Source organism: Nanorana parkeri, unplaced genomic scaffold, assembly GCF_000935625.1.
Source record: "Nanorana parkeri isolate BGI_ZX_2015 unplaced genomic scaffold, ASM93562v1 scaffold2147, whole genome shotgun sequence".
Taxonomy (NCBI): domain Eukaryota; kingdom Metazoa; phylum Chordata; class Amphibia; order Anura; family Dicroglossidae; genus Nanorana; species Nanorana parkeri.
The window spans coordinates 37710-53024 of NW_017308415.1; the positions used below are offsets into that span (position 1 = coordinate 37710).

The 15315-nt window shown below is 48.4% G+C and overlaps 1 protein-coding gene across 1 annotated transcript in view; it reads right to left on the bottom strand.

The window, feature by feature from the left end:
• Positions 1-15315, bottom strand: part of CFAP44 (cilia and flagella associated protein 44) — a 56801-nt gene that overhangs the window by 9581 nt on the left and 31905 nt on the right. The window contains exons 23-29 of the mRNA XM_018572852.1: positions 12510-12640; positions 9970-10154; positions 9603-9804; positions 8110-8287; positions 5814-6308; positions 3137-3340; positions 1285-1480 (exon numbers count right to left, since the gene is read on the bottom strand). Of these exons, the coding sequence (XP_018428354.1) occupies positions 1285-1480; positions 3137-3340; positions 5814-6308; positions 8110-8287; positions 9603-9804; positions 9970-10154; positions 12510-12640 (1591 nt within the window). The remainder of the gene's footprint in view (positions 1-1284; positions 1481-3136; positions 3341-5813; positions 6309-8109; positions 8288-9602; positions 9805-9969; positions 10155-12509; positions 12641-15315) is intronic.

The following is a 15315-nucleotide window of genomic DNA, read 5'->3' on the forward strand; positions in this document are numbered from 1 at the left end:
CAAGGTGTATAAAGCAGAGTTCTGCTTTAACTCTCAGTGAGAGGATGCACACTATTAGAATTTGAGGTCCCTAGAAAAGAAGAGAATGCAAAATTGGTGGTTTCGCTGCAAAATCAAGTTTGCTGAAATTCAACAATCATCAGCAATGGGCTGCAGCAGGTCACAGAAATAACACACGAAGGCTCTACTGCATAATATAGAGCTCTCAAACACTGTGAACATGCTTAGAGGTCAGTAGAACAGAAGGATGGCCTCATCAGAGGTCCTCCATTGTCAATTCACAGTCTAGGGCAGGTCTTGGACCAGGATGAGGTCCTCCATTGTCCAATCACAGTCTAGGGCAGATCTTGGAGCAGGATGAGAGCCTCTATTATTAGTTCACAGTCTAGGGTAGGTCTTGGACCAGAATGAGGTCCTCCATTGTCCAATCACAGTCTAGGGCAGGTCTTGGACCAGGATGAGGTCCTCCATTGTCCAATCACAGTCTAGGGCAGGTCTTGAACCAGTAGAGGTCCTCCATTGTCCAATCACAGTCTAGGGCAGGTCTTGAACCAGTAGAGGTCCTCCATTGTCCAATCACAGTTTAGGACAGGTCTTGGACCAGGATGAGGTCCTCCATTGTCCAATCACAGTCAAGGGCAGGTCTTGGACCAGGATGAGGTCCACCATTGTCCAATCACAGTCAATGGCAGGTCTTGGGCCAGGATGAGGTCCACCATTGTCCAATCACAGTCAATGGCAGGTCTTGGACCAGGATGAGGTCCACCATTGTCCAATCACAGTCTAGGGCAGGTCTTGGACCAGGATGAAGCCCTGCATTGTCCAATCACAGTCTAGGGCAGGTCTTGGAAAAGGATGAGGTCCTACATTTTCCAATCACAATCTAGGGTAGGTCTTGGACCAGGATGAGGTCCTCCATTGTCCAATCACAGTCTAGGGTAGGTCTTGGACCAGGATGAGGTCCTTTGTTGTCCAATCACAGTCTAGGGCAGGTCTTGGAACGGGATGCATTAATTAACTGCCCCATAGTCTACACAGAGATCCAGGACCCGGATGTGCTGGAAGTACCTTTTAAATGCCCAGAATCTTATTGCAGTCTTTATGGGTCACACCATTGACTAAAGCAGAATTACAGATGGCATATGAGACAATTCATATACTGCATATGTATTTTAAAGTGTATTTAGACGCTTGCCAGGATTTTGGCTTTGACAACACAGTATGTGTTCCCAAACCTGCCAGTGAATCTTGTTTCCTGTCATAATGAGCTGTGCGGATACAAACCTTCGTCCCCCGTCACCTCCTTCTTCTTGCTGCGTTTGATTTTCTTCTTGAAGACTTTAGTGAGAAATGTGGCAAATTTGTTGTTCTCGCCCAGGGAGCTGTGGAAGGCAGCATCTAAGGCTTTTTCCTTCTCCTGAAGCCTCACAATGTCCTTCTTCTTGGTCTCCAGCTGCTGAAGATAATCCTCAGACTTCCCCTATGGAGAAATCAAAGAGAGTCCGTCTATGCTGCCGAATTTCTAGAGACAAGCAATCAGTTCACCTTCATGGCTGACTTTAGCTATGTATGATCAATGTGGTCACTGTTCACCTTCCTGGCTGACCTTAGCTATGTATGACCAATGTGGTCACTGTTCACCTTCCTGGCTGACCTTAGCTATGTATGACCAATGTGGTCACTGTTCACCTTCCTGGCTGACCTTAGCTATGTATGACCAATGTGGTCACTGTTCACCTTCCTGGCTGACCTTAGCTATGTATAACCAATGTGGTCACTGTTCACCTTCCTGGCTGACCTTAGGTTTGTATAACCAATGTGGTCACTGTACACCTTCATGGCTGACCTTAGGTTTGTATAACCAATGTGGTCACTGTTCACCTTCCTGGCTGACCTTAGCTATGTATAACCAATGTGGTCACTATACACCTTCCTGGCTGACCTTAGCTATGTATGACCAATGTGGTCACTGTTCACCTTCCTGGCTGACCTTAGCTATGTATGACCAATGTGGTCACTGTTCACCTTCCTGGCTGACCTTAGCTATGTATAACCAATGTGGTCACTGTACACCTTCCTGGCTGACCTTAGCTTTGTATAACCAATGTGGTCACTGTACACCTTCCTGGCTGACCTTAGCTATGTATAACCAATGTGGTCACTGTACACCTTCCTGGCTGACCTTAGCTATGTATAACCAGTGTGGTCACTGTTCAGTCAAGGTTTATTCCTTTACTTTTTGCTGTCTTTGTCCAATGGGAAATAGCAATCTTTGGTGAACCGAACTATATCTATATAAATATAAATACTGAAAGATATTAATCAGCCTTTATAATGACAGTTAAGTCATTAAAGTTTCTACGTAGGCAAATTAAACACATACATTGCTAAATTTGGCCTGGCCACCTAGGCATTGATGACCTCCCTTAAAGGAGAACTATGGGGTTAGGGCTTTTCCCCATAGTTCTCCTAAGGGTCACAGGAGGACACAAACTAGCGTCCTCCCGTCACCCAAAGCTCAGTATATAGAGAGCTACAGCTCGCGGTATACTGAGACGCCGCAGCCGGAGCGGATCCCGACATCGTTGTCGAGATCCGCCCAGCTGCGTGAGTGACAGCTGGCTTTGCCTATCTAGAGGCAGAGCCAGCGGTACCCGCCCCCTCCCCCGTCCGTTCCGCCAGTCAGCGCTGGAGGATCAGAGTGGGGAGGGGGGGAAATCCCTGCAGGGAGCCGTGAGTGACAGTCAGGGCTCTCTGCACGCATAGATCAAGAAGTGAGCGAGCGCCGGTATGTGTTCACTCACTTCCCGATCTACTGAGCCGACCTGTGACAGTTTCATTGTCACAGGTCGGCTCAGATTATGAGGCTGAGTGAAAATCACTCGCCTCATAATTCTCCTTCAACGAGCTTTTAGGGTGGCTTCTAAAAGCGAATGTTGGAACATGGGCTCTATGTTTAGTATGTAAGGGGGAAGAATAACGTACAATGTCACAGAATTATTCCACATACAAGACCAATCCTGAGGTCAGCTTCAGCAGGAATGGTTTCCGAAGTAGAGAGCAAGGAGTGCTACTTATCCCTGGGACGGGTCAGTGTACCATCACTGTACATGTATGTAATGGCCGTCCGGCTCACCTTCATCTCCTCCAGCTCAGAGACTCGATCGCTGACCTTCTCCTGCAGATTGTCTTCTCTCTTCTCAAATTCTTTCAGCAGCATCAGCTCCTCGAAAAGGGTGACGTGTCGGAGGTCGGCTATTTTCATTTGTACGTCCAGCTGCAGCTTCTTGTGTCGCAGGAGGCGGAGCTCGGCGTCAAAGCTAATCATCAGATGATTTATCTGCAAGCAAGCAAGCATGTTACTTAATGTGGCCGGTCCAGCCAAATGCAAGATTTTTTTGTATTTAAACATCTTCAAGGTAATCAGCCTTTTATCGTGGCAATCACCTTGGGCATATGGCTACTCTGGTAGGAAAATACCTATAAATGCCAATAACCTTATTTGCTGAATGACCCTGAACCTGATTCCGCCAAAAAAAAAACACAGCACAGCAATGAAGTCATAAAAGGAACTAGGATCACACTAATCCAGCACGTTATTATTCTGAGTTGCCCCACTCAAGCGGCGGCCATATTGAGTGGGGCACGTGAGATTAATAACGTGCTGGATTAGTGTGATCCTAGTTCATTTTATTACTTCATTGCTGTGCTGTATGTGTATAGGCCAATGTAGTTGGATCTGTATGTGCGTTATAATTAATCAATTAATCGATTACTTTTTTTCGATTAATCGAACACGAAAATTTTAATCATTACCAGCCCTAATTTTTATACTTTTAAACAAATGTAGGTTGACTTTAATAACAGCCACATTTGCATTTCTTCACTCAGCAGTGACATACCCAGTACTTATGGATATGGAGGAGCATGTGACTCATTTCCTTCCTCCCACTGGTGCTTGGCAAATCAGTACTGTCCATGGGGAAAGAGTCCTCAGCACTGTGTAGGCTGCAGGTCATAACTTGGATCTTACACGGGGGGCTTCTTCTCCTGTATAAGCAGCTGCATGGGCCTCATTCACACCTCTTGCAAACCAGTTGTCCAAAATGATGCACCTCACCATCCTTGAGAGAATGTCCCTTTCCCTTAAAGTGTAGATCTGTAGAATTTGCCCTCCTATGCTGGGCCATTCATTTGTTGATATTCAAAAAACCAAGAAAGGGCGCAGAGAACACTGGCTAGTTAACAAAGTAGTGATGAAGAACTGAAGGTGGTGGCACTTACGTGTGAATGCCAGGATCTGGAGATGGACGGCCGGTATGGAGGATCGGGGCACTCGTGGTGTGGTGTCCGACTGTGATCGATGTATTAATCCAAGAGGTATATCCACGGGAGAGTGTAGATGAGAAGAGGGGACTTCGTCCGAAGTGCCGTGAGGGGTCTGTGCGGTGTGGGAGAGAGGCAGGGGGATCGCTGTGTTGTCAGCAATAGGCAGCGGGCAATGGACGGGGCTGTAACAGCCGCAGCTGTGTGTGTCTCAGCGAGCGGTAACTGTATTTTTCCATTCATTTGTTGAGCGGTTCTATTGCCTCCCAGTATAAAGGTCTTTTGCATATACCAAATTACTTCTCTTGTGTTTGGGTGTTGGGTCTTTCGGATGTGCAAACTTCTGTCTCCTCCAAAGGACCCAACACCCAAACACAAGCGAAGTAACTTGGTAATTGCGGTGCAGTGTAGTGAGGAAAGCAACACTGGAGAGAAAAAAGAACTTCTCGAGAAAGGAATGGGCCAACATAGAAGGACATATTCTACAGATCAAGACTCAGCAGGTGTCCTACACCATAAGGGTAAGGGACATTTTTTCGAGGACAGTGAGGTGCATATTGGACATGGAGGACAACTAGTTCGCAAGAGGCGTAAAATAGACCATCAAAGTCAAACCTGGAACAACCATCTTTGAACAAGGGTGAGGGCCTTCTAAACTATCTCTTTTCCACATATGGCTCCGTTTTAACATCTCTACCCCAGTGTTTTGACAACAGCTGACACCTTCAGCCATGTAAATCGAAGGTTTGACCTATACAGATTTCCTGACACCAAAGATGGGAATATGTAACTAGAACAGCGGGGTTCCACATCATTCCTACCTCCCATTCTGTACTTGGACAATCAATATCTTCCTTTCCATGGTGATGGGATCTGTGATATCTGTGCTACCTGTGTGGATATAAATGCTGGGATATGTTCCTGACACTGTTCTGTTCCTCAGAACTGAAGAAGTGTCTTGGATAGGCTACAAAACAGCTTCAACAATACAGAACAAGTCCAGCTAAATGTGTATGAGTACTACTAGCTATACCATGACCTGGATGAATAAGAACCTTCACGGACACATGGTGGATATATAATTGTTTGAGGTATGTATCCCTTAAAGCACTGTCATTTACCATTCCCATGGTTGCATGAAAACCTCTCCCCTCCTGACCTTCGTTGAGTGAGACGGGTCAGAGGAATAGGTCTTAGGTGGGTACTTTGCATTTGATTGTCTGCAACATAAAGTTACACCTGTGCCGAATTGTAACCTGGTGCTGTTGGCTTTTTTTTCCTTTGGATTTACTAATGGGCACTGGACGAGTCCGTGCTTGGCTTCTGGCAAACAGTCAATCAGAGTCACCCAGTAAATGTGGGCCTATGAGCGGCGAACATATTTCAGCAATAACAACCTGATGGGTTTTAACCCCTCGCCATTCTTCATTTTAATGTTTCCCTCCTATATAATGCTATCCCCTCTTCGATATGATGGTGCAATGTACCTGTTTGATGATGTTTTCCTGCCTATAGAGATTTTTAATTTCCTCAATCCGAATCATCTCCTTCTCCAGCTCTGACAGTTCTGAGTCCTCCATATGGTGGGTTCCAGCAGAAACTGCGCGGTAAGACCTGATGGTACTTGTGGTGGATGGCCTTGAAGACACCCGGGACAGTTTAACTACAGCTTGCAGCTTCCCTGCAAACCCTTCGAAGGCCCCAAATCCACCTTCTCCCGTCATCGGCTGGGCCTGGACCTGCTTCGCTTGTTCTTGTTTGAATTTTTGGAGGGTCTCGCTGTCATACTGGAACTTCCTCTCCGGAGTCTCATCGGGGTGCAGTGATGGGACTTTTGGGATGGTGAGATGTTTGGAAGGGTCCAGCACAGACTGGATAACTTTCAGTTCCTCCACCAAACTCTTCATTTTTTCTATGGTTTCCACCTTGAAATCTCGCAGCTCCAAGATGGAGCGGTTAATGGTCGACTTTTGTTCGTGAATCTGTACAAAGGCACAAACAAATAAATAGCATTAATCACTTGGAAATCCAACTTATGGTATGATGGGCAGAGGAGGAAAGTAAAACAGGCCACACAATGAAGAATGCCAAAGCCGTGCTTTGGCTAGTCAGGGTACAGCATCCAGTTTGCTTTGTAAGTGATTTTGAGTTTTTGGTGGCAATGGGCATGTGCAGGGTCACTGGGCATGTGGGCGGGGTCACCGGGCATGTGCGGGGTCACCGGGCATTGTGCGGTGTCACCGGGCATGTGCGGTGTCACCGGGCATGTGCGGTGTCACCGAAGATGTGCGGGGTCACCTGGGATGTGCAGAGAGTACATGTGCAGTGACACCAAACAATTTCCAGCGACCCCGCACATCTCCTGTGATGCTGCACATCTCCTCTCCCCAGGGACACTGCACAGTTTGGGGACGTTATAAATAACTACACAGAAATGTTCCTGATATACTTGTGACTAAGTGCATGCTACAGCATCACTTAATTTTCTGTATGCTAAGTGATTTATTGAATAATTATAAATGTGTAGGCGTGTATAAATAAGTGAAAAGACATAATGGGGGGGGGATCTATCAAAACTGGAGCAGGCGAAAACTGGAGCAGCTGTGCATGGCAGCCAATCAGCTTCTCTCTCTCATTTTCAAATCGTAACGGAACAAACTGATTGGTTGCCATGGACAACTGCTCCAGATTCTGTTTGCTCCAATTTTGATCAATTACCCTTCCATTCTCTTTTTATCTGTTCTAGCAGTCATATGTGTAAATGAGAAGACTGGTGGGGGGAGGGGAAGGGGGACATTGGGGAACCTGGACTTGGGGCAGCAGAGAGTAGATGTGACCCAGGATAAGGGGGAGATCTGAGAGAGACACAGGATATCCTGTCACTTGTGTTCTATAGACTTCTCTCTGTGTCCTCCCAACACTCACACACAGACACACAGAGCTATGACCCATCCTGCTGTCTCTCCAGAGCAGAGGGGGGGACAGCTGATTGCAGTTTACTGATAAGAAACCCGACCCTGTGAGAGAGATGGATTGAAGATATGGTGGAGGGAATTTTGAACTTCTAGGCCTCTGGCCTGTAAAAGAATCTATAAAATAAAGTATGAAATACAGCTCTGTGACTCCTGAGAATTCACACACATGTACATCCCCCCCGCCCACACATGTACATCCCCCTCCCACACATGTACATCCCCCCTGCACCTCCCCATTGCCACCAAAAACTCAAAATCACTTACAAAGGTGGAAATGTCCTTGACCTCCGGCTTTCCCTTTGGTCTTGCACAGTTGTACCGCCTCCTCTCCTGGACTGAAATTGCTTCCTCTGATTTCACTGCACACTGTGAGCGTCTACTGCAGAAAGCCTGATAGATCCCACATCATTACAAGGCTGGAGGACTTCCAGCATTATCTAGCCTTTTCACCTTTGCACGACAGTCCCTGGCCCACCCCTTTAAGTATTTGGAATGCATTTCTTTCAATCATGAAAGCTCAGCATCACATGCAAATACAGGCTACCTAGGAACACTGACTCCTCCAGACTGATATCCACCCATCAAGGCATTTTAATATTTGCATAAAGCATTCCCAAGAGCCAACCGACTGTTTGAACCAGGAATGAGGGCTCTTAAGAGGAATACTGTAGCAGGGTGCTGTGATGTTTTCAGGAAGCTATGGACAGCACCCTGCCGGCTCCTCCCACCAGCCGTGATGTGCCACACAAGTGCCAGTGAACTGCATTTGGCCACCAGGCCGCAGGTAAGCCACCATTGCTGTACGTACAATATTCTCTAGCATTGCCAGCTCGTTCCTCTTCTGCTCTGCGTTGATACGGAGGTGCTCGGGGACGGTGTAGTCCTCTGCTGTCTTCAGTTTAAAGTCCCCCATGTTTTCTTTGGCGTTTTTTATTGCCAGGACATCCTGCGGATCTTCATAGTCCTCGCTGGGTTTAGTTTTATATCTGTAAAGGAACAGCAAGGCTGTCATTCTGATTCTGCAGTACAGGGCCCACCTTCACACTGCAAGGGTTAATTGCAGGTTTTGCCTCGGGGATGATGAATAAGGTGATGCCTTGCTCCCCGGCACCCAGCCCTCTCCTGTACTGTCCAGCGCTCTGGGTTGTGTGCGGAACCTTAGTGTCACTCACCCCATAAAAGACAGGACTGCTGGTCCTGCATTGTACAGGATGACATCAGAGAGCTGCAAGTGAAGGCTTCAGGGGACCAGTCGCACGGGAGCGAGAGATAAGGTAAGTATATCAACCTATTCATCATCCCTGAACAAGGAGTTAACCCTTGCAGTGGTGAGGGGTACCCAAGGCAAGGGTCAATCTTTTTTTTTCCCTGGAGTTAGGCATTTAAAGGAGAACTATGACATGAGTGCTTTTAACTCACCTCATAGTTCTAGCCGACCTGTGACAATGAGACTGTCACAGGTCGGCTCAGGAGGTGAGCGAACACTTACCGGCGTTCGCTCACCTCTCGATCCTGTCACGGCTCTCTGGCTGGATTCCCCACTCCCCGCTCCGATCCGCCAGTGCTGACTGGCAGAACGGACGGGGGCGGGTACAGCTGGCTCTGCCTCTAGATGGGCAGAGCCAGCTGTCAGTCACGCAGCTGGGCGGATCCCGGCATAATTGTCGGGGATCCGCTTCAGTTGCGGCGTCTCAGTATACCGCGAGCTACTGCTCGCGGTATACTGATCCTAGGGTGACGGGAGGACGCTAGTTTGTGTCCTCCCGTTACCCTGAGGAGAACTATGGGGAAAAGCCTTAACCCCATAGTTCTCCTTTAATATAATTGACAGTGAAGTAGATAGAGAGGTGTGAATTCGTTTGTAGTGCCCACAGTGCCCTGGCAGAGAAGTGGAAAGGTGTGAATGGGTTTGTAGTGCCTGCAGTGTCCTGGCAGAGAAGTGGAAAGGTGTGAATGGGTTTGTAGGGCCCGCAGTGTCCTGGCAGTGAAGTACAGAGGTGTAAATTAATTTGCAGTACCTGCAGTGCCCTGGCAGTGAAATGGAGCTGCGTGGATCAGTTTACAGTGCCCACAGTTTCCTGGCAGTGAAGTACAAAGGTGTGAATATGTTTGCAGTGCCTGCAGTGTCCTGGCAGTGAAGTGGAGAGGTGTGAATTGGTTGGTAGTGCCCGTAGTGTCCTGGCAGTGAAGTGGAGAGGTGTGAATTGGTTGGTAGTGCCCGTAGTGTCCTGGCAGTGAAGTGGAGAGGTGTGAATTGGTTGGTAGTGTTTCCAGAAACATATAACCCTGATCATAACTTACAACTTATCCCATTCCTGCTTCCTCTGGGAAATCTTAGATTTTGCCTTCTCAGCCTTGTCTATGACTTTGCGGATTCTTTCCACTTGCCGTTCGGACCTCTTCCACGCCCACTGCGACATCTGTTGCTGGCCCCTCTTCCGGGCCCCAAGATCGGGCTCTGGAACTGCACCTGCCGTCACCACATTCCTGGCCCCGAGATCACCTGCCAACAAAGCAATACATACAGTATAGCACAAAATAACCAGGAATAGAAATTGCCCCGTGATCATTTAAGGAGGGAATGAGGTAGGAGTCGGGAGTAGGGGAGTAGTATTAGGATTGGGAAGTAAGGGAAACACTTGAGGGGCATTGTCATGCTGTGCGATACCTGAATATTCATTAGACATATTCTCTTTCTGAATGATGTCATTGCGATCGGGCTTTCTTTTAGCAATCATCCCCTTTGCCTTGTAGTATTTCTCTGAGAGACACAGGAGTCTGTATGTGGCTACTTGATGCTCAGTGCTGAATGCACGCACTGTCACCGTATCAAACTCCACCTTATCCCGGAACCTGGTATACAAAATGGAGACATTCAGTGGAAGAAACACACAAGCTTAAAGTGTAACGGCACCTTTGGTAGTCTCACTTCCTAGGAGAAGTGAGGACCATGGTCGTGTCAGGATCCAGAGCACCCCCAGGTGGCGCTGGGGCCGGGTCCTGCAGTTCCTGTGCTCGCCTGCGGGTGTCTCCAGCAGCCAGGAACTGTAAGGAACCTGCAGCTCCAGTACTCACCTGCGGGTGTGCCCCAGCTGTGACTGATCATCCCATCACCTGGTGCTTCCTGGGAGGGTATTTAGGCCCTCCCTGCAGTCAGGAAGCTGGGTCATTATTGTGTTGCTAAACCTGACTGATGCCCATGTCCTGAACCTTGCTCCCTGAACCTTGCTCCCTATCTGAAAACCTGTCACCGACCCGGCTTGCACCTGACCACTCTTCATCAATCCTGTTCCTGTACCGCGCTGCCCTCCTGTTAACGACTCGGCTTGTACCTGACCACTCTTCTGGTATCCCGAGGCCTGCTGTACATCTGCAGGCCTGTTACCCCCTCTTTGTTGGGTGTGTAGTTTTGTTGATGTGGAACCAATAAACTGTGCATATAACCCTATCCTGTGTGGGCATATTAATTTGGTCATCCTGTGTGGGTACCTGCATGTGGTGTGAGAACGCCTGTGCAGGGTACCCTGACAGGTCGTGAGGAGAGACAAACAGAAAGTGCTCTTCTGAGAAGTGAGGGCCATGGTCCTGCAGAGAAACAAGGGACGATGCTCTCCTGAGAAGTGCAGGCCCTGGTCCGGTCACTCCCTTGTCTCTTTTCAGGACCAAGGGCCTCACTTCTTAGGAGAGCACCTTCCATTGTCTCTTTTCAGGACCAAGGGCCTCACTTCTTAGGAGAGCACCTTCCATTGTCTCTTTTCAGGACCAGGGGCCTCACTTCTCAGAAGAGCACCCTCCCTTATCTCTCCTCAGGACCAGGGTCCGCACTTCTCAGGAAAGCATCTTCCCTTGTTTCTCCTCAGGACCATGGCCCTCACTTTCCCTGAGAAGTGAGGAGAGACAAACAGAAAGTGCTCTTCTGAGAAGTGAGGGCCATGGTCCTGCGGAGAAACAAGGGACGATGCTCTCCTGAGAAGTGCAGGTCCTGGTCCTGTCTCTCCCTTGTCTCTCTTCAGGACTAGGGCCCTCACTTCTCAGGAGAGCACCTTCCATTGTCTCTCTTCAGGACTAGGGCCTCACTTCTCAGGAGAGCACCTTCCATTGTCTCTTTTCAGGACCAGGGGCCTCACTTCTCAGGAGAGCACCTCCATTGTCTCTTTTCAGGACCAGGGGCCTCACTTCTCAGGAGAGCACCTTCCATTGTCTATTTACAGGAACAGGGGCCTCATTTCTCAGGAGAGCACCTTCCATTGTCTCTTTTCAGGACCAGGGGCCTCACTTCTCAGGAGAGCACATTCCCCGTCTTTTAGTCACGAGGGCCCTGGCAAGAGTAGACAAACTGTAAGTTACTCCCCTGGGAAGTGAGGGCATGGTCATGAGAATATACAATGAAAGGTGCTACCCTAAGAAGTGAGGGCACCTTCACTCATCCCTACTCATGACCAGGGCCCTCACTTCCTAAAAGGATCAATTTCCTTACAGGATACACATAATACGCTACGTTGGAGCTTGCGTTGTCAGCTTTTTTCTAGTTCCATCTGCAGTTAGTTGCAAGCCCATATCACTCCCTCATTCCCTCCCTTTATCCTTCTCCCATATTGCACCCTCAACACTTGTTCTTACACAGCCTCTTTAATGGTGACTATAAGAATTTGAGGCTTCCACATCAAATGCTGTAAAACTTGAACTATATTCATCGTTTTCATCAGCTTATAATTCTTATTTAACTAGTGGGCTGAGCAGGCTGAAATCTCTGCACACCTTTCGGTCTCAGTGCTTATTTGATCTTGCATCACTGTCATCATGAGTCCTCACTAAATGTCCCAAATGTTGACATGGTACCCACCAGCTCCTCTCTTAACTGAAAGGATCTGTTCACTTTGTCCCCTACAACATGCTGAACCATCATTAACCTGTAAACCGTTCTGTTTATGCCCTTCTGCCTACCTCCTGATTGACGAAAAGAAGTCTGCCGCATGCAAGTCTCCTCTCACGCCCATTCACCAATCATCTATAAAAGCCTCTAGAAAAATTCTGCCTTGGTGGGGGCAAATGGGTATGACATCCAGTCATCAAAATATGAAGCATCAAGGGTTCTGAAGGCAACCCTACCTATGCATTTTTCATCTTATGCTAAGCACGAACTGCCCAGGTTGAGGACAGGTCCACTTTAAGGTTAAAGTTCCCCGTATGTTCTGACATATTACTCACTGGGCCTGCAGTTTCTTTAGTCCAATGTTGTACTTCTCTTGCTCCCATGCCAGTTCCTTTAGCACAGTGCGCACGCTCTCCGACTTTTGCCGCTCCATTTCCTCGCGAATTCTGTGATCCATCTCAAACTCCTGCGGCATGGGAAAATCAGAAATGAGGACCAATAAAAGTGCAGCCATTCAGGAACTGCATTATCTGCTCTCATCTCATTGAGACATCAAGACTGGCTTGGTGGCTTCTGCTTATATTTCCGAATTTGTGAGACCCCCCCTTTTTCTTTAATTCGAATCTTAACCTCCGCCATTGCCTTCAGTCTTGCACAGTTGTGCCGGCTTCTCTCCTGGGATGAAATTGTGTAATAAGATTTTGCTGCACACTGAGGGCTTCTCATAATGTGCATTAGAAGCTGCAGCAAGATAGAGCCCTCCTCATTTCCTGGCTGGAGGGTGCCCAGCATCATCAAGTTATTTCCTCCCCAGCCTTATTGTCTCTGGGCCGCCTCATTGGATTATAGTTATTTCAATCATAGATGGTCAGCATCACAGGTGGGCATTAAAGGAGAACTAGGGGGTCAGGGCTTTTCCCCATAGTTCTCCTAAGGGTCACAGTAGAACACAAACTAGCGTTCTCCCCTCACCCAAAGCCCAGTATACCGCAAGCTATAGCTGAGACGCCGAAGCGGGAACGGATCTCGACATTGCTGTCTGGATCCACCCAGCTGCGGGATTGACAGTTGGCTCTGCCTATCCAGAGGCAGAGCCAGCTGTGCCCGCCCCCTCCCCCGTCCGTTCCTCCAGTCAGCGCTGGAGGATCGGACAGGGGAGGGGGGGAATCCCTGCAGGGAGCCGTGAGTGACAGTCACAGCTCTCTGCAGGGATAGATCGAGAAGTGAGCGAGCAACGGTATGTGTTCTCTCACTTCCCGATCTATTGAGCCGACCTGTGACAGTCTCATTGTCACAGGTCGGCTCAGAATATGAGGCTAAGTGAAAATCACTCGCCTCATAATTCTCCTTTAACCAGGGCACTCTGCATGCAAATGCAGCCTACCTAGGAATGCCAACTCATCCAGACTCACACCCACCCACCCATTAAGGCATTTTGATATTTGCATAACTCCTCCTATGAGCCAGCCCACTGCTTGCATCAAGACTGAGAAGTTTTGGGAGGAGTTGTTCTATCAAAGTTTGTGACTGCGTTAGAATGTGTGACCGGTCACGTGGTCACACATTTTAACGTGATCCCGCCCACTTTTTCTGCGGTGGAATATGTGACCGGCAAAAGGAGAAGAATTTCAACGCTTTGTCAGCTGTTCCAGGGCGATTGGCATCGCAGATCGTATGTGCACGGGAACTGATCTGCCCTGGAACAGCTGATCGGTCCTGAAATGTGACTTTGTGAGCGCGATCTCACATTCCACAAAGTTGGATAGAAGTGACATTTCAGGACCGATCAGCTGTTCCAGGGCAGATCAGTTCTCCTGCACATACGATCTGCAATGCCAATCGCCCTGGAACAGCTGTCAGAGCGTTGGAATTCTTCTCCTTTTGCCGGTCACATATTCCACCGCAGAAAAAGTGGGCGGGATCACGTTAAAATGTGTGACCACGTGACCGGTCACACATTCCAACCCAGTCACAATCTTTGATAGAACAGGAGTACTGAGACAAGGTGCTGCAATGTTTTCAGGAAGCTATGTACTGCACCCTGCCGGCCCCTCCCACCAGCCATAATCTGCCTGCATTGCACAGAGAAATACAGTTTTATAATGAAAACAGAAAGGTTATTAGCATGTTGATGAGAGGGTAAAGGAGCAAATCTAAGCAGAATAAACTTCTGCTTTAAAAGCGTAAAGTGCTTCTGCCTTGCAGCACTGGAGGTCCATGGTGCGCATCCCGGCCAAGTCACTATTTACAAGGAGTTTGCATGTTCTTCCTGTGCTTGCGTGTACTTCCTCCGGGTACCCGTTTCCTCCCACATTCCAAAGACATGCTGTCAGTACAGGTGAAGAGCAGACACATCCAGACATCTTCACATATTTTTAGGTAGCTTCCAGAGTGCCCCAGGCTTTAGGTTTCCAGGGTGATCTGAACATATTAGAGATCTGATGGCTATTAGGACCAGTGGCGTAACAACCGGGGGAGCAGCCGGTGTGCTGGCCCCGGGGGTAAAGCTGAAGGGGGGCGCCGGCCGAAAATTGCACTTTTGGCTAAATGCCGAAAGTGCCATTTTCCTGCCGTTTTGTCGGCGCATCCGTGATTTCTTTCCTCCCCGCTGGGCGCTCCTCTGTGTCCCAGCGGGGAGGAGAGAAAGTGACATCCAGCGGGAGGAGACCGCCGTGAGCGGCCTGTGTCTCTCCTCCCACACCGCTCAGCCGCCTATCACAGTCCGGCAGAGCGGAGTGGGGGCGGAGACAGCCCACGCTGTCACAGGAGGCTGAGCTTTCCTCCCTACACCGCTCGCTCAGCCTCCTGTGACAGCGTGTTAGAGAGGAGAGCGGGTACAAGCAGTCAGTGATCAGTGATCGCTCAGTGTTTGTAGATAATTGAGGATATGGTATGGTTACTGTAACCTCAATTATGAATGAATGGAAATGATCTACATCACCTCCTGTTTATTCATAGTTGTGGTTATAGTAAACATACTATGTTATGAATGAACAGGAACACTCAGTATAAAGGATTCCTGTTCATTGATAACAGGGGATACAGAAAAAGAGATTGAGGACTCTGTTCTCAATCTCTTTTTCTATTTTAAAAGGGAAATATCAGGGGTCTGTTTAGACCCCTAATATTTCCCAGAAACAT